Raw genomic sequence first — 24869 nt, forward strand, 5'->3', positions numbered from 1 at the left:
CAATGTGCTATATCGGCAAAACTATGGATAGGATTTCCAGTCAATGGAAGAAGGTCATTAATATACAAGAGGAAAAGAGTGGGGGAAAGAACTGAACCTTGGGGGGACACCGGCATTTGTGGAGAAGTTAGAAGACAGAGAGCCATCTACCATCACCCTCAGTGAGTGATCAGAGAGAAAACTGGATAACCAATTACTAAAAACAGTTGGCAAACCATAAGATGAAAGCTTGTTTAGAAGACCTTTATGCCAAACACGATCGAAAGCCTTTGAGATGTCAAGAGCAACTACTTGTGTTTCACAGAACCTTTCCATTGAATTAGTCCATAAATGGGTAACATAAGCCAGAATATCACCAGTGGATCGACACTGACGGAATCCATACTGGCGATCGTTGATCAGATGGAAGGTTTCTAGGTAGTTTAAGAGTTGGCGGTTGCTTGACTTCTCTATTACTTTAGAAAGAGTAGAAGTAATTGCAGTGGGACAATAATTGGATGGGAGGGATTTGTCACCCTTTTTAGGAACTGGCTGGATATGAGAAAATTTCCAATTAGAAGGATAAACACCTTTGGAATAAGAAAGTGAAAAAAAGCGGCAAAGAATAGGAATACGTTCAGGAGCACAGGTTTTGAGAACAAGTGGAGACATACCATCGGAACCTGGAGCTTTCTTAGCATTAAGATTCATCAAAATCCTTCTGATATCCTTTTGACGGAAGACTACAGGAGACACTGAATGGAGCATGTTGGGAATGGTGGGAGGTGTTTTACCAAGATCATTAATACATGAGATGGAAGAAAAATGGGATGCTAGCAGGTCAGCTTTATCCTTGGCTGAAGTGACAATAGAACCATCTGGTTTGGACAGAAGTGGGAGCAGAGATGGGTAAAAGTTGCGGCCAATAGCTTTGGCAAGAGACCAGAATGCTCGGCTACCATTAGGGCAAGAAGCAAATTTTCTACTCACTCTTGGCCTGTTCAAACTCTAGTTTGGACTGATTAATAACTGCTTTACAATTGTTGCGAGCTTTGGTGTAGGCAGAAAATGAACTGAAGAATTAGAAAGAAGCCAATTACGATATGCAACATTCTTCTCTTGAACAGCCTTAGCACATTTATTGGAAAACCAAGGTTTAGATAAAGGACGAGATTTTAAAGTGGAGTGTGGGATAAAGGATTCCATTCCTGCAAGAATAATTTCACTGACACGATCTGAGCAAACGTTGACATCAGACGTTTTGAAACAGTAATCCGACCAACAAAAAGAAGAAAAGAAGTGTCGCAGGTCATCCCTTTTTGCATTCTTGTAATGCCAAACAACGCGAGGTTCAGAATAGCCATGAGATAAAGGTTCCATTGGAGAAGAGACAATCACCAAGTTGTGATCTGAAGTGCCTAAAGGACCTCTCACTTCGACCGTGTACTTAGAAGGGTTGTTTGCGAGAAAAAGATCAAGCGTATTGACTGTATGATTAGGATTGTCCAGTATTCTTGTAGGTAAATGAACAATCTGTGCAAGGTCATTAGTAATTGCAAAAGCCTCAGCATCTCGACCAGCTGGGTCAGTGTGACTAGAAAACGGAAGCCAGCTGGAGTTGTGAACATTAAAGTCACCAAGGAAAATTACCTAACTGTTAGGAAAGTTGGACTGGAGAAAGTCAAGTTGCAAAAAGAGGAAGTCAAAGAGCTCCAAGTGATTAGTGGAGTTGGGAGAATGGTAGAGACAAGAGATGAATTTGACATAATGAGGTAGAGAGATTTTAAGCCAGAGAAGATCAAAGAGAGGAGATTCCAAATTGCCAAGTCTCTGACAGGGAATATCAGAATGGACATATGCACAAGTACCACCTTTGAGGCGAAAGGAATCATACAGCGAATAATTTGGGCACCTAAGATGAGCAGTAGTTGAATCAACCGATAACTGAGATTCTGTCAGAAAAAGTACATGCAGTTTGGCAGACTGCAAGTGGAAATGGACATCGTTGAGATTATAATTGAAACCACGTAAGTATATTTGTGAAATGAATTAGGAAGTGCTTGGGAGGTTTAGATCTTTTCGCAGATAAGCTTGCTCTATTAGTTTAACAATAGGTTGAATTAGAGTCCATTTCTATTGATTGCTGAGACTCTGAACATTTTTATGAAGACTGCTTTGAATTTCCTTCTGTTGTACTGGCTGGCTGTAGAAAAGGTTCTAGTGTTGTTGAAATCCCCACATTGGAATGCATTGGGGGGGTGCTGTAGCAGACTTTAAAACTCTTCCATATTGTACATCTTTTTTGTGTTCTTTGATTCTGCAGTTTAGATGTTTGTACGATTCTCCTATATACCAATGTGGTGACACTTGAGTTTACAGCAAGAGGTGCTGTGTGCACATCAGGTTTCTGGGAGCATTGGCAAGCGGAGTCTGGCAGCAGGTAAGAATTTTTCTTTGTTTTTACCAGATTTACCTAATTTAATATCTATTGTAACAGTAATTCAAACTTAATACTTTAGAATCATATATTTGTAATTGCAATTTTGTAACCCTTTCTATTTTCTACTTCCCCAACAGCATGGTCTGATGATGGGAATCGGTAAGATCCTTAATATATAGTAATTTAGGCGAATAGCTTAATAAACTATATTAATAATTTCACATGGTATATGAGTGGTATTAAATATAATAATCATCTTAATGGAAAACAACCACGTAATGTCCTTCCCCCAACTATAATAACATAAGAATTATTCAAATTATGGTACATACAGCCACTCCTCGACTTACGTAAGGGTTGTGTTCAGCAGAACTCTATATAAGTCGAATTTTATGTAAGTCGCAATTTCCCTAAATGCTTATGCAGCACTCGCAACTATGCTTGCTGAATTTGATTGAAGCAAAAAAGAAATATTCAACAAACATGTAAATAGAATTATTTATTCAATTTTTTTTATCTCGTGCACAGGAAAAATTACAAAAGTGTACAAAAATTTCAAAATTATAAAAACAGAGGAGACAGGCATAATTCAGCAAGTTTTACCTTTTGAGCATCGTTACCAGAATTAACTCTCCAACTGATAAGCATGCCGCTGCAGAAGTTGAGGGCTATGGAGATTTAGAAGGGGTTTTTTCCAACATATCACAAAATTTCTCTGCAGCTGCAGAATCAGCACTGGCAACTTCACCGTATACTTTAATGTTTTGGAAACAAGCGGGATGCTTGAACCTATCAAACCACCCATTGCTGGCCACGAACTTGGCTTGGGGTTCGCCGTACTTATACTTAATATCTTCATAAATACTTCTTGCTTTTGCTTGAATGGCCATTAGACTCAGGGGCACTTGCTTCTGAATTTGATTTTCCATCCACATTATTAATAGCTTTTCCATCGATATAGCACCTGAACGCTGTTTTGTGATCACTGTCGATCTTAAATACATTGATCCTTTAACTTGTTCTTTATACGCACACTTTCCCTTAAAATAGTATTCACTCTTGAAGTAGCGAGACCTAATTCCATGTAATAGATGACAAACTTTGTCCTGCTTTGTACTTCTTAATTAATCATCATTTCTAAATCAATTTTGTTTCATTTCCTAGCACTGGCAGCACTTGCACTTTCTTGGTCCCTTTCTCTTCACCATTGTAATAAGTAAATAGGAATGAAGAGAAGATTTTGAAATTTTGTTTTTTATACGATTGAAGATTTCAGTGAAGGGGAACTCATTTCACCATAATACTGTAACGTAAAAACCCACACAATTCCAGTTATCGGTATTATTGCAAATGCAATAAGATCGAGTTTACTACCTGTTTACAATAGATTGTGCTAACATAACAGAAAAGCCCAGTAAACCAGAAAGTGCAAATTGTTAGTTTTATGGTAGTGACCTCCAGAAATATATTTTAGAAAAATATCACAAATGCATTCAAAAGTGATTCTTATAACGGAACATATGATGAAAGTGTAGTGCAATTTCCATTATAAAAATGACCTTTTAGAGAGATAAATAGCTTAGTTATATAGCGAAAATTTCAACTTCCGAGGTCTTGGAATGAAATGCAAAAAAAAAAAAAAAAAACAATGTATGCAAAGTCAAATTTCTGTTAGTCGAGTATTATGTAAGCTGGGGAGTGCCTGTAATACAACATAGTAGTGCTTATTTACTATCATTACAACTGTTGGAAAAGCATTTATTATTATAGAAAATGAATCTGAATAGTAAATTTTCATACAAATATAACTTCTGGTTTAAATATTACCTACAAAGATAACTGTGAACCTCTATGCATATTCATATTTAAATTTTAACCAGTTTAATAAATTTATGCTCCCCCCCCCAACAGCATGGAAAAAGCTTTAGCTCACACTTCAAGCTTTATCTTTCATAAATTTTGAAATATGCTTGCTGTGAAATTTTTGTTAGAAATTGTCTTCCCCCCCTGGGGGCAGCAGATTCCAGGTTAAGAAACTTTGCCCTACCTTACAGTTGCTAAAATTTTAAGCAAGTTTTTAATTTGTTTAGCATGTGCCTAACATCCAGGGTGGTTCCGAAGTAAATTACAAGATAATCAAATCTAATTAATCTGCAAAATGAAAGAAAAACTTGTAAATATGACAAAAACAAATTTATTTACATACATATTCATATTTATAAAAGTATACTGCAGGCTGAGAAGATATAACATTAAATTTAATACACAAATGTTATTTTTTTGAAAAAAAAGGAAAACAATGAAGTTCCCTTTGTTGCTTTTTTTCCTTTCCAATGAATGGTACTATGTATATTTTGAAACATTATTGTCAGTAAGAGTGGTGTCTCCTTGTTGTTTCATGTAGTCACATAGACTCATTGAGGCTGGCATGTTAGCACCTTTTTTGTGTTTATTGATGAGCTGAAGTTTTTATTTCAATAGAGAGAACATAGCCACAAGTGATGCAAATTTAAAAATAACTTTGAGAAGAATGTTAAAACTGACCATATTGTACTAAAAGTGAAGGATTAACGAAAGCAGGACTAGAGTGAGATCACAAGCAGAAGTGCTTGTTTACAGTAATATTACAAAATGTAAACAAACAAGAAACACCTGTAACAGATTCTTCATATTTCTTTTTGTTATTTGACTTTAACTTTCACAGACTGTAGAGTAAGACCTGAGTTAATCCACCCCTAGAGAATCAAGTATTTATTTATATAGATTCCACTTACCTCATGACAATGGTTTAAAGGTGTAAAAATCACTTTGAGAACTTTCTTGCCTGACTATTCCTGTTGAAGGATGCAGAAAGTAAATAAAATAGAATTATCCACCTGATGCAAGTTGTCAATGTAGTCATTTTAGTCAAATCAAGATATAAAAATAAAAGTTCGCATTAGCAGGGATGCATTCAACATAGTTTTGATTAATAACTTTGTGATGCCATGACCTCCTAAAATGAACCTGTATAACCCCCCCAATCCCTCATGAATAAAACTAATATTTCATTTTGGTTAGAAGTATACTATTTAATTAAAATGATTTTGTTCTGATTTGACAGAATAAAAACTGTATTTTTGTCAAGCAACCTTTGTCAGTGACCAACTAATTCAATCATAGTGAGAAGAAAGCAAAGAAATATTTCCCCCAATCCCCTGGAAGATTGACTTAATTCTTCCAGGTTCAAGCTCTCCCCCCAATTAATTCAGTATAAAAGTGTGATATATGTCAGCCCTAAGAAACATTTGCATGAATCATATGTTCTTTCATATGAATTATATATCACATAAAATAACATCATCCATTAGTCTGTGATTTTTTTTTTTTTTTTTTTCATGACCATGACTTATGCTCATACAAAGTACCTGAAATTACTTACAAAAGCTGCTTGTCATGTATCAAAGCACACGGTTATCTTTCAATAATTAAAAAAAAAAATGCTGTTGTCCATGGATTTGTATTTAGGAAATTTGTTGCTTTTATACTGTAAAATGCTACAAAATTCATTAAGTTCTCAGTAAACTTTTTAAATTTTATGAGTGTATTTTTATACTTTTGTGTGTAGATACAACTTTTAAATGTATAAAAAATATGGACTTTGTTGGTTTATTACTGGATAACCTGCAATATCCAGATATGTTTGGCAAGTATTTTAATTTATGACAAGGTTTGATGTTCACGTTGCCAGATTGTTCCTTTATAAAGAAGTTAACCATCATTTGTAATAAATTTCAGAATAAAACTTAAACTTGAAAAACTGTGATTTAGAGCAACATAGCTGTTTCCACTGTATTCACCAGTTAAGGCATCTTTGATTCTTCAATATTAACATCTATATTATATATTTCTTATGGATGTAATAATTTAATATTACAAATAGCTTCATAATATTGGTATTGATTTTATAAACAGATCATTAATTTTAATTAACCCTTGGTTGTGTTCCTGATGATAACAAACACAGTTGTGCAACATCTGACTAGGTTCCCAAATTTGTTATTTCTTGCAAAAAGTTTTTTTTTTAAAGTACACCAATACATGATCTTTTATGACTGGATTTACAATACTTATAAAATGTAATTTTTTTATTGTTTTAATGAAAGATTTGAAAATTGTGTTTTTTTTAAAACATTACTTATCAGTTCTACTGAAAATTGGGGGAAAAAAGTTACACTCATAAAAATAGCGAGGAAAGTATTGGTCGCTTCCATTTGCCAATTCAGAAAACCATTAAGTGCATGTATTATATTTAGTCAAATAAATAATAATAATGGAGAATAGTGAGAAAATAAGCATTTCAGCCTGCACAGAGCACAATATCTTTAATTTCTTAAAGGACTATAAATTATTTTCATATAAAAATAATCTGTAGTCCTTTTAAGAAATTAAAGGAAGGTTACACCCTGTGCAGGCTGAAGTGTTTATTTTCTCATTATCCTTCATTCACCTGCACACCATGCTGCTAAAAGAACAACTTAAATAATAACATGTTGGACAGACAACTTGTGTAATCAAGACTAATATTTGTAAAATCGAACAAATTCTAACCTATGATTTTCTCTTGTAGAGGATCTGTCCTCATTTTGAATTTAATTTTAAAATCAACAGTTAGATTTTAAATAAAATAGGATATTAAGAAATATTATATTTTAGAAATTAAGTCAGAAATTCTATTACACGAGATTTTTTAGGAATAACTGCATCCAGGTAAGGTATAATTAGAACAGACGGAAATAGTATTGAAAGACCTGCCTGAAGATAGATGAATCTTGTAACAGGACAAAGGAATGAAAGCAGGCTTTGACCCTAAATCCATGCACTTCCAATTATTTGCCATGCAAGGATTTAGGGTCAAAGCCTGCTTTCATTCCTTTGTCCTGTTACAAGATTCATCTATCTTCAGGCAGGTCTTTCAATACTGTTTCCATCTGTTCTAATTATACCTTACCTGGATGCAGTTATTCCTGAAAAATCTCAGGTAAGAGAATTTCTGACTTCTAAAATATCTATATTATTTGATTTAAAATCTAACCATTGATTTAAAAATTAAATTCAAAATGAAGATCCTCTATAAGAGAAAATCACAATAAGTTAGCATTTGTCCGATTTTACGAATATTATTAGCGGGTCTCAATTACACAAGTTGTCTATCCAACATGTGATAGTACCAAGTTTCAAGATAATAGGGTTCCCATAATGTTTTTTATACGATGTCAATGTCCCTTAAATAATAACAATGAAGAAAAACGCATTTTGTTCAACAATTAAACACAATCTAATATTTGTAGTAGATTCTTCAACCAATGCTTGAGAAATGTAACTGTTTACATTACACTGAAACTTTTAGGGTAATGTAAACAGTTGCATGTTTTACACGTAAAAAACTGTCAGATCTAACATGGCCACTGCAGTATTAATACTAATGCCAACTCATTCCACTGAAGCAACATTCAGATGAAGCAGCCTTTTCAGTTTTCTGTCTTTTCTTCTATTATGTACATTATTTTAGGGCAGTAATGCACAAGTGCATTACTGACCCACTGCATTACATCACCCACTAAAACTTTTTATGCTGCTCACATGGTCCCTTTCAGTTTAATTCATTATATTAGCTGCTTAATTACCATAAAATGTAGAACACTCAGTATATTTCAGCTTTGTGTTGTAGAAAAATATATTCGAAATGAAGTGATCAAATTATTATTATTATATATTTAAATATCCATCTGTTTGTAGTTTTATATATAATATGAAAGCTGTCACTTGCGTAATTATGTAAAAATTAGTACAAGTTCCTACCACCATATTTTATTGCAAGCCAAGGTTATTAAGAACTACAGTAAGACCCCCCCCCCGTATCCGTGGGGGATACATTCCAAGACCTACTGTGGATGGCTGAAACTGCAGATATAAGCGAACATCTGCTGACCCCCATATATAACGTGATTTTCTTATACATACATATGTATAATAAAGTTTAACTGATAAATTAAACACACAGTAAGACATTACCAACATCAAATACGGTAATAATAAAGTACAGCAGACTCTCGATTTACCAGGAAGATGATTAACTGGGACAATTCAAGACTCCAAATATATAAAAAAAAAAAAAAATCAACCAGAAATCGTAAAATTCAAGTAATAACTAGAATAGGTATAAACAAATATTTTGCAAGTCATAAATGAGTGACAAGAACTGGCGTTCTAAGTCATCATTGGGAGATTAGTGTAACTATTATCTTGCAATCTATCTTCACACCTACAGCTCAAAAGAAAAAGAGACCAAATGTTTAGTTTGATTTAGTGCGTTGCGTTGATTGTTGTGTTCCGTCGGACTGCAAAAGGACAAATTTTGTTTCGTTATTTATGTCAGAATTTTTTTTTTTTTTTTTGTTTAGAAATCACGAAAATGATAGGCAAATGCAAGAGTTGTGCTTTCAAATTAAACAAAAACTTGAAATTATTTAAAAGTTTGAAAACTGCATCCATTAAATTTCTAAAGAACTATTATAAAATTGGTGACCAAACCATACATGACATTGTAAAAAATAAAAGGAAGCAGTGTAGTGGATACGCGAGTAGTACATGTTAAGTTTTTTTGTTTCTTTTCCCTGTGGTTAACCATGGGTAACTGAATCAGCTGATACGGGGGCACAACTGTATTTACAAAAAAAAAAAAAAACCCAATAATGATACATCTTTCCTTGTAATATCAGCATGAACTGAAGTTTTAGAAAAAAGGTTTATCTTGGTTTCCCCCATTAAAAACTTAAATCTTTTCTTATAATCTTTAAACTGAATGCAGTGGTTTTGACAATTTGTGATCCACAATTGATCAATAAAATATTTTTATTGGATCGAAGTCTAGTGATGTAGTCAACCATTCCAGATAGTTTTTGATTTTTAAACCAATCAATTGTTTATGCTTTGTAACAGACACACTATCTTGCTGAAACACCCAGCTGTTAGGTTTTGCTCTTTGTTTGGTAGCAAAAAAGGATGGAAAAAAATTTTTTTAAGTGTCAATATAGATGTCAGCATTCAGCCAACCTTCTTAGATTACAGTTAGACATGAACTATCCTCCATAAAATAACCTAACACAAGGATTTGACAGCTGCTATCTTGTAGATGATTTTTGAAATTGATTGTTTTATCATGCATCACACAAACAGTCTGCTTTTCTATTAGTTTAGAATGCAATTCATCACCCCAAATCACTTGGGACCACTCCCAATTTTTATGTTTAAGGTACCATGTTAGACACTGAATAACCTGAATTTCAAAATCGCTTCTTTTTCTGAATAAGCTTTTCACATTTGCTGCAATTAGCTGATGACAAACTGTTGACAGTATAATGTTTTTACCAACTGGCTGCAACCATTCTTGAGCCAGCTGATAGCTGCTACCTACTTGTTGTGTGATGAGAGATTTTATTGTGAATTTTATAATGCTGATCCCAGTTTGGTCAATTCCCCAGAAATTCAGTTTGCAACTTTTTTTGGTGATATTTTGTACTAAATGCCTGGATACAAAAAAAGTACAATGAACTGGTTCAATTTGACTTTTATAAACTTTCAGCAATGTAGTAACTTCAACATGTTTTTCATAATATTGATTTTCCACCCACAACTACATTATTGCTGGTAATTTCTACAGCAGAAAGAGTACTATTTACATGGATAGGTTACGAGATATACAGCAGTAACTTCATGATACTAGAAAGTATGCAAAGTTTATAGATTTTCCCAAGGTTTACAGAGTTATTGAAAATTATCTATAACCCTTTGCTCATAATAAAATACTCTTTTAAGCTAAATTTTTTTTTTTATGTATTGTAACTACATAAGTGAGAGCATTGATATTACAAATAATTAAATTAGAAACAGATAGTATTTAAATATAGTTCCTTAATTCATTTTCAGTAGCTGTTGTTATGTTGTTATTTTTGATTTTTAGGAGCATTAGCAACTAAGGCCATATTGCTCCGGGATATGCAGTGGTCATTCCCTGACCTTTCTGCATCCTCCGTATTTGGTGATGATGATGGGCTCGAACCCTGGTCTAATCAAGAAGCGTGTGCTACGCACTGCTGCTCCTTCCCGCCTGGCTACGGAGGCGCCAATTTTCAGTAGCATACAGCTGAAAGATACTCTATTTTTTTACAATACTATAGATGTCAGTTCTAATAAACGTAGTGAACAGTTTACATAGCAAAAACTGTTCCACAAAAAAAGTACATACAGTAGACTGTCGAAATAGCGGCACATTGAGATCGGATGTTTACAAACAGCACAGATGTCTTGCAGTGCTGGAAAAAGAAAGTGGGAAGTCACATGATTACTGTATTTGTTTGCATTCGCCATTTTGAAAGTGAATTCTGTAATGATATCACAAATTATATCGCTGTTTTACATTATTTTTAAATTGAAAACCCCCTCACTATGGCTCCTAAAGTTAATAAACCTCATACAGAGAAGAAAAGAAGAACAACATTAAACCTTGACACAAATCAAACTATTACATTAGGGCTACCCAGAAAGTTAATTCGTATACCCATGTCTGTAAGTTGCACATGTTCTCTGGTCAATTTGCCTGTTTTGCTGGATGAAAAACCCTAGTTTCTAAAAAAAGGCCATAAAAGTTCCTCGCGTCATCAACGGGATTCAAACCGGGCCTTTTCAACCCAGTGTGGGGAGGACAGTGATGATACCACTATGCTATTGTGCAGGCTAAACTTGATATAATAAAGAAAATAATTAGTATAAGACAGAGTTATGCTCAATATGTTCTAATGTAATTCAATATTTGTAGAAGATTAAGAGAAATTTACCTCAATATGATAAGTAGAACACTTCCTAATGACACTGTCCAGCAAATAAATGAAAATAAAATTAACACAAAATGATTACAGTAATAAAAAAAAACAAAAAATTAAAACAAGTTCAATGTAAATTTTGAAAAAAACTTTCCTTCCTTATTTTTGCATCAAGATGTTAAAAAAATCTCTCATAATTGTGTGTATCGATATGCTAGGAGAGGAAGAGAAGTGAATGAAATAGTCAACAAGAGTTTAAAATATGAATATGATTAGTACAAGACAGAGCTATGATGCTCAATATGTTCTATGTTGTATTTGTATTTAAATATTTGACATTTTAATTTTTTAATTGTTTTTTTTAATTAATTTTATTACTGTAATCATTTTTAGCAGAAAACTAGGCTTCCACTTCATTAATTCCCTCCTCATCCATTACTGAACCCCAGATTTCAGTCTGAAATCTGGGTTCAGTAACAGATTCTTCAGGTTAGGGAGGAGGAAGAAGTCGGAAGGCAAGGGGCTGGAGAATAAGGTAAGTGTAGCAGATTTTTAAACCCACACATGATTGCAAAGGAGCCTTATGAGCAGGAGCATTGTAAGTTAGTAGGTGGACATCTTTGGACAACTTTTCATGTCTCTTCAACTTGATATCCCCACTGAACTTTCTCAGGGGATTTCTGTAGTAATCTCCAGTGATGCTGTTGGAAGGTAATCTGCAAGGATGATACCTTTAGCAATGCAGGCTCAAGATGGCTTTATTGGCAGATTTTTTTTTGGGAGTTGGTGAAGATGAATATTTTCAATGTTTGCTCCTGGGTCATAGTGTCCAGCATTCATCCATCGTCAAAATTCAGTCAGGGAAACCGTCAACATTCTCTCTCTACAAAGCTCCAACAATTGTGTAGAACATTCTTTCCTGGAACTTTTGGGAGCTGTCAACAATCTCAGAACCCATAATGAAAACAGGCCCATGGCTTAATGTTTACTTCATTTGCTATAATTTATAAAATTAAAAAATATACACTATCCAGTCAAAACATTATGACCACCTACCTAATAGTGGGCATAATCTCCTCTTGTCACCAGTACCACTGCCATATGGTGAGGCATGGGCTCTATATGGCTTCTGAATAGTGCAGAAGTATGTTGTACCATGTCACCACGATTGTATTCTGTAGCTCCGACAGACCATGGTAAAGGAGCCAAAGACTGATTTGTTGATCTACGTAATCCCAGAGAGATTCTATGAAATTCATACTTTGTGAATTTGGCAGCCAAGGTAGCACCTGGAAATCACTTGTGTTCAACAAACCACTTTTGAACAATACCAACATGGCAGGACACATTATCCTGCAGGAACACACTTGTGCCATCTGGGAAGACAGTCACCATGAAGGGGTGTATTTTATAAGCCATAATGGATAGTTTTTAGTATCCAGAGTTGTTTAGGGATACGAAGCCCCAAGAGATTTCCACGAAAACATCCCCCATACTAAAATACTGCTACCACCTGCCTGTTTCTGCTGAACCGGTATATATCGCAGCAATTCCTCTTTGCAGTTTTTCAGTGTACCCTCTACCTACCATCCACATCACAGTAGGAAATGTGATTTTTCAGAAAAAGCAACTTTTTTTTCCGGTGGTACAACATTCCCATTCAGATGCAAACTTTAGGCAGTGGGTGGCTGCATGCATGGTATCTTGGTTTCTTGGATTGTCAATCCTTGGTTTCTTGGATTTCAATCCAAGGTTTCTTGGATTGTCTTGAAAATACCACTGGTCATCCCCTGATTAAAGTCCATGGTCAGCCATTCCGCTGTTTTCTTTCTATCAGCTCACATAAAGCAAGGGTTTATGTTCATCATGACCATCAATAAAGCATGATCACCTGCCACTGGCCCAGGTGACTGTTACTCTGCAGAGTATCCATCCACTATAGAAGCACCTTAACTACAGCACACAAGATTTGCAGTTTCCATAATACTACCACTTTTTAACTGGTACTCAACAATCATTTTTTTTTTTTCAAAGTCCATCAGATCATGTTCCTTGCTCATGTTGATCAAGTATTCATATGGGCTGCATGCCACAAATCTGCAGTATTACAGTTACTGCTGGTTCTCACCATGACATGTGCCACCAGGTGGGGAGAAACAGCCAGTTGCTAAAAGATGGGAATTATGTTTTTATTGAACAGTATTTTATAAAACATATTTTATGACTATAAAATTTATAGTCATACATCTATCTTCATGAACTAGCTGTTCCACATTAGCCACAATGGCAGGGTCTATGGCTGAGATGGGTCTTCCTTTTTTTGGTCATCATGCACACTACTTTTTCCACACATGAATTGTCTTTTCCAATTTTTTTTCAGTTTCATATGATGGACAATCCTCCCCATATACAGTTTTCATCTCCACATGGATTTTATTGCTTCTGTGCCCCTACAACTAGAGAAATCAACTTCTCCAACATAGCACCTCTCACTGTATTCATGGTCCTAGTTCAGTAACCAATGGATATAGAAAAGCAAATATATAAGGGGGTGTTTAAAAAGTTTGTGTCCTGAGTTTGAAGGGTTTATTTGAGGAGTCTAGTAACATGTTATTTTTCAACATAGTTCCCTTTGGATTTAATGCATTTTTGCTACCGATGCTGCATGCATTAATTGCAGCTGCAAAGAAAGTTTTCTCTTGGGCTTCTAGGAATGCATCTACTTTAGCAATGATGTCACTGTCAGTGGGAAAATGGATGCCAGCCAGGTATTTTTTGATATTAGGAAACTGGTGAAAGTCCAATGGTGCTAGGGCTGGTGAATATGCGGGATGGTCCAATATTTCAAAGCTGCACTCATGCAGTGCAGCCATGGCAGTGGCAGACTTGTGAACAGTCATGTTGTCTTTGGCAAAGTGTGCATAACATGCCCCTGTGACTGTCTGGCCATTTTGAAGGTAATCCACTAGCAACCCTCCATCAGAATTCCAAAAAACCGATGCCATCATTTTGCCAGCAGAAGGAATCGACTTGGCTTTCTTTGGAAGAAGGTTTCATTGGACTGATCCTTTGTCTGGCTGAAAGCGATAGTTCTATGTCTCATCCATGATCACAAACCATGCAAGGAAATTTGCTGGATCTGCTTGAAAATAATGCAAATGTTCACTTGACAACTTTTGTATGTTTCTGATCTGCAGTCAACAACTTTGGGACCCATCACGGTGACACCATTTTTCATGGAGAGAGCCTCTGTGATTGTGTGGTAAACACATTCAAATGAGATTCCCATGATACAGCAATGTCTCAAAGAGATAATCATTGACTGCCAGATCATACACACTGTCAACAACTTCTGGAGTGATGGATGTTGCAATTCTTTCAGAGTGTAGATCATCTTCCAAGCTCTCCCTCCATTTAAATTCTGCTGCCCACTTTTTAACCATGGAATAGGAAAGGGCACCTTCCCCCAATGTTGCAACCATATCCTCATAAATTGCCTTTGGCATTATTCCCCCCCCCCTTTCCCCCAAATATTGGATGACTACATGGTGACTGATTTTGTCCATCTTTCCTGATTCACACAACTTTGTTGACTTCAGGACCTGTAATTAAAAATAGACATTATTGCATGAAACTTAGTGGTTACTATTTAAAGTTTTATATATTAAGGACATAAATTTTTAACACTGTACCACTACCCCTTCACACTCAGGCCATGAATTTTTCAAATGCCCCTCATATATACATTAACTTATGAGTAAATGTATACATAATATAAAATCCCTACCTTAAATATTCCTAAGTAAGAGTAAATACTTACTGACTGTCCTCTCATATATGCTTCACTTATACTTCAGTACTAAACTTAGAAAGTGATATTCCATTGCAAAATAATGGCATATCATGTTAGTTTTATCCAAGAATTAGGTTAAACCTGGACTTGGCGTTTTAAAATGATTAGAATTTTCTCATTTCCAATATTAAAAATTTCAATAGGTATTTTGTATCATGCACTTACATGTGGGAAATAAATGACACTAGAAACTATTAGTTTGTGGAGGGGAACAGATGGGAAGTTATTCATTCAATCTGTATGCACCTGGTATGGTACTATTCAACAAAATAAACAATGCATATCAGTAATGTACATTCTAGATGATGCACAGGCTGAATTATAGCTGCTAATTGGGTTGCCCCCTTCATTTATGCTTTTGATATCATACCACATATGTGACTGTTGTATAAACTGAAGCAATGTGGAATTAGGAGTAAGTAACTATTTTGGATAAAGGGATGGTTAAGTGGTAGGAGACAAAGAACAGCCACTGTTCTTTATGGACAAATGTTTTTTTTTTTTTTTTGGTAGTTGTTGGCGCATCGGCATCTGTGGCCATAATGCAACTTCCAAGGTTTTTGCAGTACTCTGATCCAAGCCCGAGGCAGGATTCGAACCCGCGACCTTTGGGTTGCTAGGCAGGTACTTTACCCACCCGGCTAGCCCGGTCGGCATGGACAAATGTGATGGGTGGGGTACTACAGAGGTTGACGTTGGGCACCTTACTGTGTTTTATATTTATTAATGATACCGATGTACTTGTAGGTGTTTTAAGTTTGATGTCTATGTTTGTTGATGATACAAAGGCGGGAACAGTAGTTAATGACAGTAATCACAGCATGCTACTTCAAGATCTAAATGAACTAAGTGGAACTGAGTACTGTATACAGGTCTGGAGGCCTCATTTCAAGAAGGATGTAGAGCTGCTGGAACGGGTACAGAGAAGGGCAACAAGATTAGTGAATGGAACAAAGGGTTGCTCTTACGAAGAAAGGCTTAAGTTTTGCAAATTACAGAGTCTGGAAACTAGGCACCGGCGAGGTGATCTGATAGAGGTGTATAAGGCTTTGAATGGTTTGAGCATGCTCAATGCCAATGGGATTCTTCATCTTGCTCAGAATAATCACCTCAGAGGGCATAAATTCAAATTGAGGAAGGACGGATGTCGGATAGATGTGCGGAAATTTGCCTTTGGCCAGCAGGTGGTTGGTTGGTGGAACCGACTTCCATCATTTGTTGTTGAAGTTGATAGCCTAAACAAATTTAAAGCTCAACTGGACAGGTATTTCGAACGAACGGAGGGGTGAAATGGGAGTGGGGTTTTTTTTTTTTTTTTTTTTTTGGCTGATGCTGAATAAGCTTGCTTTCTTGCATCATATGCCTCTACTAATGCTAATGCTAATGGGCTGAAAAGTGGAAACTGAGGTTTAACATTAATAAATGAAAGGTAGCACTGCATTTGGGTAACACTAAACTAAAGGTGGCAGATAAGGAAAAAGACTTAGAGGTAATTTTATTCTGACATGAAATTCTTTGAGCAGTGCAAACTGGCTGCCAGAAAACCCAGAGGGGTTGTTAGTGCTATATAGGAACATTGTCAGAGGGGAAAGAGATGATTATCCTACTATATAAAGAAATGGTCAGGCCACGTCTGGCATACAGATTTAGAAGCCTCACTTTAAGAAGGGCAGAGAAAAGCAACAAGTGCTGGAGGCACAAAAGGATATTTTTACCAAAAAAGACTGCTCCTGTAAATTGCAATCTCTAAAAATTAGACATTTGTTTGATGACCTAATTGAAGAGTATAGGGGGCATAAATTTAAACTGAAAAATTATGATGCAGAATAGTTGTATAGAAATTTGCTTTCAATCAGAGTAACTGATTCTTGGAATAAATTTCTACTTAGTATTGTAGAAGTGGTTAGTTTACATAAATTAAATTTAAAAGTGTTGACAAATTATTGGCAGGAGCAGGCAAATGAATGTTCGTATTTATTTATTTCTTGTTTTGGTTGGTGCACTTTGCCTCCCCACATCATGTTGACGATACTAACATTAACTCCTTTGAACATGCTCATAATATCAAGTAAAATGCAGAAAGAACAAACTCCAGCTTGTAGTTTTTATAAATAATGTCATTTGTTTTCTATATGTGAGTGCATGGTACAAAGTGCTGATCAAATTTTTAAGAAAATAACTTTTTAAGCCCATGAGAAAATTTTCTGATGTTTTCAAAATTCGAGGCCAAAGTTTAATCCACTTCTTGGATAAAACTAATGTGTATACTTAATCCCACATGAAATGGTTGAGATATTGTGCTCCAACTCTTGTTTATTTACATGAAAAAATTAGATAACATGTCTAATCCATTGATGCAAATAGAATAGGGAAAGTAATTTGAGTTCACTTATTATGTCATTTCCAACAAACATACTCCCTGAACTTACTAATATCACTATTATTGATACATAACTAGTGTTTCTTAAATTGCTTAATAATGTCGGTGTGGAAACTGAGTATAATCCCTGTAAATCTAAGGTCAATCATTATTTATAATACTTAGAATCTCATGATTATAAAAAAATATAAAACACCAGTATGTTGTAAATCATTCTCTGACAGTGAGAATCCTGGACATCATCTTAGTTCTGGATGCTTCTCAAGAAAGTATCTTGGTGCAGGAGGTCACAAAAAAACTAAGGTCATTAAATTTTTATTTCTTAATTCCATAAAAAATAGGCAATACAAATAGACAAACAGGAATGTGTTACAGACCTAATGACTGAGATGAGTAAAACAAACAATTATAAAGAGAAATAGTCTTTCCGGATACTGACTGAAACTTGTGGATTGGTCACTCATACAAGACTTTTTGAATTGATTGCATGACTGTTTTCCACAGCAGCATGTTAGAGTGGAAACAACAGGAAGCAATACTCTTGATCCGATTATCAGCAGGGATTCTTCATGCATAAAGAATTTGCACGTAAAAGATCCGCTGAGTAGCAGTGATCATTTTCGATTACTTTTGATTTTTTAAGGATGACTATAGCAGTCTCAGTTTTTAAATTCTACATAGTGGGACCATCTGATGATGTTACTAAGTAAATTCTAAATGGGAAGCACTCAAGGAAGGAATTGTAGAAGCTACTAGGCTTTTCACACCAATTAAGAAATACTGTTCCAAGATTAGACCTAAATGGATATCAGATGCACTGATGAGACTTTCGGCAGAGAAGAAAAATGCACGGGATGCATATAAATTATCAGGCGATACAAAAGACTATATATAGTAGATATAAACTAGTCTGTAATAAAATAAAGTCACAAAGAAGGTTAGGCAAGCTAAGGCATATTATGAGAAGTGTCTGGCAGGGAATGCAAAGAAAAGTGGCACAGACTTCTTTACTTGTATTAACAATAAAAGGGCTAAAATCACATTGGTTCACCTGCTGTCGATGATCCTGATCAGGTTGCTGACAAACTGAATAGGAATTTTGCATCTACATTCATGCATAAGGAGTTCTTTAAGGAGGGAATGCAAGAGGTTCATCAAAATCTAACGGTGAGCTAAATGATTTTGTGATAACTAAGAGGAAAGTGGAAGAGAAATTATTGAAGCTAAATATAAAAAAAAGGCACCCGAGGTGGATGGGATCTATCCAATTATATTAAGGAAGGCAGCAGAGGAGGTAAATAAACCATTAGCCATAATTATGAAAGCATCTCTGGATTCAGGAGAGGTCCCTATATGAACAGAATATATATGCAAATGTATCCAAAATTCACAAAAGAGATCAAAAGTGACATGAGTAATTACAGACCTGTTAGCTTAATGTCTATTCCAGGGAAAATAATGAAGTCACTGGTCAAAGAAGTAATGCAGAACCATCTAGATAGGGATTCAATTATACTGCATTCACAGCATGGATTTTTTAAGGGGTGATCCTGTCTGACCAATGTGATTGGATACTATGGTGCAGTAACAAAGGAATTGGATGCAAAAAATAATTTTGATATCATATACTTGAATTTCAGGAAAGCTTTTGATATTGTTGCATACAAAAGACTGATGGCTTTTCACACCAATTAAGAAATACTGTTCCAGGATTAGACCTAGTTGGATGTCAGATGAACTGATGAGACTTGGAGCAGTGTGGCATTAAAGTCAAACTACTACTGCTTTGGATGAAGGGATGGCTGAGTAGGAGAAAACAGATTGGTTATTAATGGACACTGCTCTTTGTGGACAAATGTTATTAGTGGAGGGTTTAGTGCTGGGCCCATTGCTGTTTTCTATATTTATCAATAATACTGAACAAGGTATATCAGGCTTAATGTCTAAGTTTTCAGATGATACAAAGTTGGCAGGGTGGTTAATGACAATAAGGCCTCATTTTAAGAAGGATGTAGAGCTGTTGGAACGAGTACAGAGAAGGGCAACAAGATTAATGAATGGAACGAAGGGTTGCTCTTATGAAGAAAGGCTTAAGGTTTGCAGATTACAGCGTCTGGAGACTAGGCACCTGCGAGGTGATCTGATGAGGTGTATAAAGCCTTGAATGGTTTGAGCATGTTCAATGCTGATGGGATTCTTCCCTTTGCTCAGAATAATCACCTGAGAGGGCATAAATTCAAATTGAGGAAAGACAGTTGTAGGATAGATGTGTGGAAGTTTGCCTTTAGCCAGCGGGTAGTTGGTTGGTAGAACGGACTTCCATCTTTTGTTGTGGAAGTTTATAGCCTAAATAAATTTAAGGCTGAGCTGGACAGGTATTTGGAACAAACGGAGGAGTGAAATGGGAGCATTTTTTTTTTTTTTTTTTTTGGCTGATGCTGCATAAGCTTGCTTTCTTGCATCATATGCTTCTACTAATGCTACCAGGGTAAGCTACTGCCACTCAATCTGGAGAAATTGGGCAGAGAAGTGACAGTTCAAGTTTACATTGACAAATGCTACTCAAGTACTACATATGGGTACCAGTAATCTCAAATTAACATACCAACTGTGTGGTACTACACTCAGGATAGTGGAAAATGAAAAATACTTGGGGGTAATTGTGCAGCCAGATATGAGGTTCTCTGAGCTGTGGAGATAGGCTGCCAGGACAGCTCATGCAGTTTTGTCAATGATATACAGGAATTTTGCTAGTAGGGATAAGGAGATGATTATCCCACTGTACAAGGCAATGGTTAGGCCACATCCTAAGTACTGCATACTGATCTAGAGGAAGGATGTAGATCTGCTGTAATAGATGAAGGGAACAAAAGGGTGGTCTTACCAAGAAAGGCTTCAGTTCTGCAGATTGCAGTATCTGGAGACTATGCACCTGCAAAGTGATCTGATTGAGGTGTTTAAGGCTTTGAATGGATTGAGCAAACTCAATACTGATGGCATTCTTCCTCTTGCTCAGATTACACATGTGAGGAAGCATAAATTAAACTGAAGAAGGATGGTTGTAGGATAGATGTGCGGAAGTTTGTGTTCAGCCAGCAGGTGGTTGATTGTGGGAACAAACTTTAATTTTTTGTTGTGGAAGTGTGTTGTTTGAATAAATTCAAAGAAGAACTAGACAAATTATTGGATCGGATGGACAGGTGATGTGGGAAGAATTTTTTTTGCCCAATGCTTTATAAGCTTGCTTTCTTGCACCATTGGCTGCTACTAATACTATTATTCGTGCTAATTTAAATGAACATTCAATGTATCCATTAATTTAATTTTAAGTTACAGTTTTAGTTTCCCCTATCTGAAAAGGAAATTGTTTGCAATAATCACACTGCAAAATGGCAGATTTTCCACTTTTGTAAGTATATAAATTAAAAGCAAATGAAACCTTTCATGACAAGTGCATAACACACACTGAACAAGGATTAGCAGGAAACATCTCTGCTCTCAATTGTGTCACCCCTCTCCCCCAACCACTGAGTGCTGTTTTGACCAGGCAAGATAATTTTAGCCACGCCCATATTTTTTATGACGGAAAATGTTTACAGCACTTTAAAATTCACATTTTTTTAGGTTTCATTTTATATTAAATCAGCAACTGCAAATAGCGGGGGTTTACTTATATTTTTTTGATTGAGGGAGATGGTGATACCTTCTAACTGCTGAGCAAACAGATCTGAATATATTTTTGACAGGAAGGAATATACCCTCAAAAACAAGGCCTCAGAAAAACTGACATGCACTTTTGGTTAAAATTCATAAATAAGTTGGAGGTGATTGTTACATTTCAAAAGAGATATTAGAATTATATTTTTCCTGTGGTTCTGATTACAGCAAGGGGAATAGATTTTGATTAAGTAGCATTACATGCTGCTAAAACAAATCAGTTCACTGAATTATTTTATGGCCTTAATTAAATCTTTAAAGATTTAAAATATATAAAAGTATATATTCTTTAAAATTCTTGCTTTTGGCTATTTTTGGTAAAAAAAAATATGCTGTGTAAAAAAAAATTTTTTTTTAATGTAGTATTAAATAAGTACTTGTAATTAGACTTAACTTAGAAAAAACCTGGCACACAGTTACCATCAGGGTTAAAAAAAAAAAAAAAAAAAAACCTCTGAACTGAATGGGCTAATGCATGAAACATCTTAATTGAAAAGGTGATTGTCATATTGTGATACTACCACAACAAAGTATCCTGGTATTGAAGAAATCACAGGGATCAATGGTCTGTGAGAACTTTTGTCCTTTTAATATAGTTAGGGAAGTACCTATGTCCCTTTTAAAACAACTGAAATCAGTTATGTCTAAGTAATTGCAGTATACTGTTCTTAATTAGGTTAAACAGTTTTTATCTTTGCTAATAATGCATTACTGGGGAAGCTGGAGCAACATATTGACCATATGGTCTATATATTTAACTGTTTAGATCACACCGAGAATAAAATTACCCTTTTCCCTCCAAAATTTTGTATAAGATGAAAATAGGTACATTGAACCGTTTTAAAAGAGTATGGAAATGTTATCTGCCATTACTGCTACAAAAAAACTACATTTGTAGCACTTGTTGTTGTTGTTGTTATTTGGTTTTTAGGAGCATTAGCAACTAAGGCCATATTGCTCCGGTGATATGCGGTGGTCATTCCCTGACCTTTCCGCATCCTCCGTATTTGGTGGGCACGGGCTTGAATCCCGGTCTAATCAAGAAGCGTGTGCTACGCACTGCTGCTCCTGCCCATCTGGCTACGGAGGCACCTGTAGCACTTGTAGAGACAAGTGGAATGTTTATTGGTCAAAAGCTCCATATAGCCTGCACACTGCCACTTCTGCATTTTTATTTTCTAAGTTTTGGTTTTTAAACTGAAAATATCAGCATGCAAAATTTGAAATGGTAAACCATGCAAGATGAGTGAACCATGTATTTTAAATTATAAAATAATGCTTACCCTGACTCTTCCAACTTTAAGACATTTTTGAACCTTTCAGCTAAATTCTAACAAGAAAGTTAACAAAAATATGTAATACAAAAACATATTTAAAAAGTAAAGGGCTGTCTGAAGTGAAACTTAAAAGTACAGAGGTACTTCTAGCAATAAAGCACAAAAGATTTAATTATTTTATTAGAGTGATCGTGTACATATTTATATAAAAGGAATAAGTTTTTTTTTTTTTTTTTTTCAAATGGAACTAACTATACTGAACATCACAATATTTCTAGCACTTAGATATACAAGTTGCAAAGAATTTTTTTTTTATGAAAATACAGTTTGTTGAGCTGTTCATTTATGATTAAGCCTTTCTTAAAACAAAATGTAGTCTATTACATTATATAACTGCTGTACGTACATCTGTTCATAAAAAATTTACTTTAAAAAATTGATATCAAATTTATAGGATATGTATCATATATAAGTAACATACAGTGCAGAACAAAAAAGCTATATATTCAACTTTTAGAATAAAAAAACATAACAGTCACAGAATGACACTGCTATGTTACTAAAAACTTCATTCACTTCTCTTCAATATAAGAGGAAATAAAAAGTATTTTCAATATGTTTATTCAATTATATACACCATAAAAACAATCACAAAGTTCAGTGTGTTTAAGGATAAGAAGTGGTATACAGGTAATCATAGGAAATCTTGCTTATTAACTGAACTGAATAAGCATAGTACTATATTACATTAAATAATGTATTGCATTCATTTAGCTGGTACTTATTATTTAAGTCCTTAAACAATAAGTCATATCTTTTTTGAAGTATACATTCATATTTATGTACTGAATTATGTATATTTATGTAATGAATGCTACATACAATAATGCCAGGTTACTATTTGCTAGTTTTACTTTTTTTTTTATGAATACTATTAGAGAACTAAAAATTATTCAAAAAAATCCAAATTATTTGAAATAATTTCTATGTGAAAAACTCCATATTTTTAGTTATTATGATTTTAAAATAATTTCTTGAACAGTGGAATGATTCCCTGAAAATTAAGGATGTACAAAAAAAAAAAACCCCAACTAAATATTTTAGTTGGAGTTTTGTTAATTTTTTAATTAATATTTTAATTTGCCCGTAGACCACAACACCCAAAGTATTCAACTGTACTACTACTACTAATGTGAGGTTCAAATATGATAGTATTAATACTATCTCAATATCTTATTTTAATTTAATGTATCTTAAAAAAATACATCACTGTAAATTGACATTTTGCTGCAGAACACGTAGAATAATCAGATATAATTCATCCTTATGAATAGTTACAGTAGTACCACAATTAACTTCCCACCCATTTATAAAAGGTCAAGCATGATAGCTCTTGTCTAATATTTAAGTGATCTCCTCCCAATACATACAAATAATGTTCATTAAGATAGATTACATATTTTGAAGAAAGTCAATAGACTTTATATAAAATATATGAAAATGCTTAAGAGCAAACAGAAGTAAATATTTTGCAGTGCTGTTTTGATTAAACTACACTGGCACATTGAAACGCTTTAAAAATAGTAGTCACCTGGCAGGATCATATACATCTCTCATTTTAACTTTTAACATTCACATATATTATTTATATACATTTCATGAGAAAAGAATTTGTTATAGCACCTTATGGCATTAATTTAGCAAAGTGACTAAGTGAGATGCACATAATCTTGTTAGGTGGTAGTCATGTGAATCTCAAATCATTCTTCATCAGCTAAAATATAAACTGCAATAAAAAATGCAAGTGCATTTTTTACTATTACTTCACGTATTGCTATGAGTACTAAAAATCACTTTTTCATATGCTGAGAAAATGAATATATAGTGTTGAGTATAAATGAAATTCCCTTTTAACAGTTTAACTTCAATTATGCTGCTCACCATGGGAATTTCTGAGCTGGTCAAGGTGCACATCTCACTTTAAATAATAATTTAAAGTGAGAAAAGAAGCTTGTCTTCACTCTTTGTCATACTGGATGATTGGGACCCTGTGCAAAGACTTGAATGGATCACTTCAAATTCATCATCAGATGTTTTATCTAAAAGTATGAAATCTAAAAAATAAAATAAATTACATGAAGTTAAACAGTTTATAAATTAATTTAATCAAAGATAGCATTAATTAATTTAATCAAAGATATCAAAACAAATTCATATAACTAATATATTTTTCAATGGGATCAGTTCCACAGTGTAACACTTGTTGCTTAGAAAGACAGGAATAGATATGTTGAGAAAAGATATGTTGTTGCTCCATCAACATAGGCAAATTTTTAAATTTTATATAATATAGAGTGAAGAT

At 34.6% G+C, this 24869-nt stretch overlaps 1 protein-coding gene across 1 annotated transcript in view; it reads right to left on the minus strand.

Annotated features, from left to right (window-relative positions):
* Window positions 1–23766: 23766 nt before the first annotated feature.
* The window catches only part of LOC150084213 (cysteine protease ATG4B-like), a 131067-nt gene continuing 129964 nt past the window's right edge, over window positions 23767–24869 (minus strand). The window contains exon 13 of the mRNA XM_090375102.1: window positions 23767–24621. Within this exon, the coding sequence (XP_090231228.1) occupies window positions 24500–24621 (122 nt within the window). The 3' untranslated portion in view covers window positions 23767–24499. The remainder of the gene's footprint in view (window positions 24622–24869) is intronic.

This window comes from Mastigoproctus giganteus, chromosome 6 (genome assembly GCF_048544385.1).
Source record: "Mastigoproctus giganteus isolate SK-2022 chromosome 6, ASM4854438v1, whole genome shotgun sequence".
In the NCBI taxonomy this organism is placed as follows: Eukaryota; Metazoa; Arthropoda; class Arachnida; order Uropygi; family Thelyphonidae; genus Mastigoproctus; species Mastigoproctus giganteus.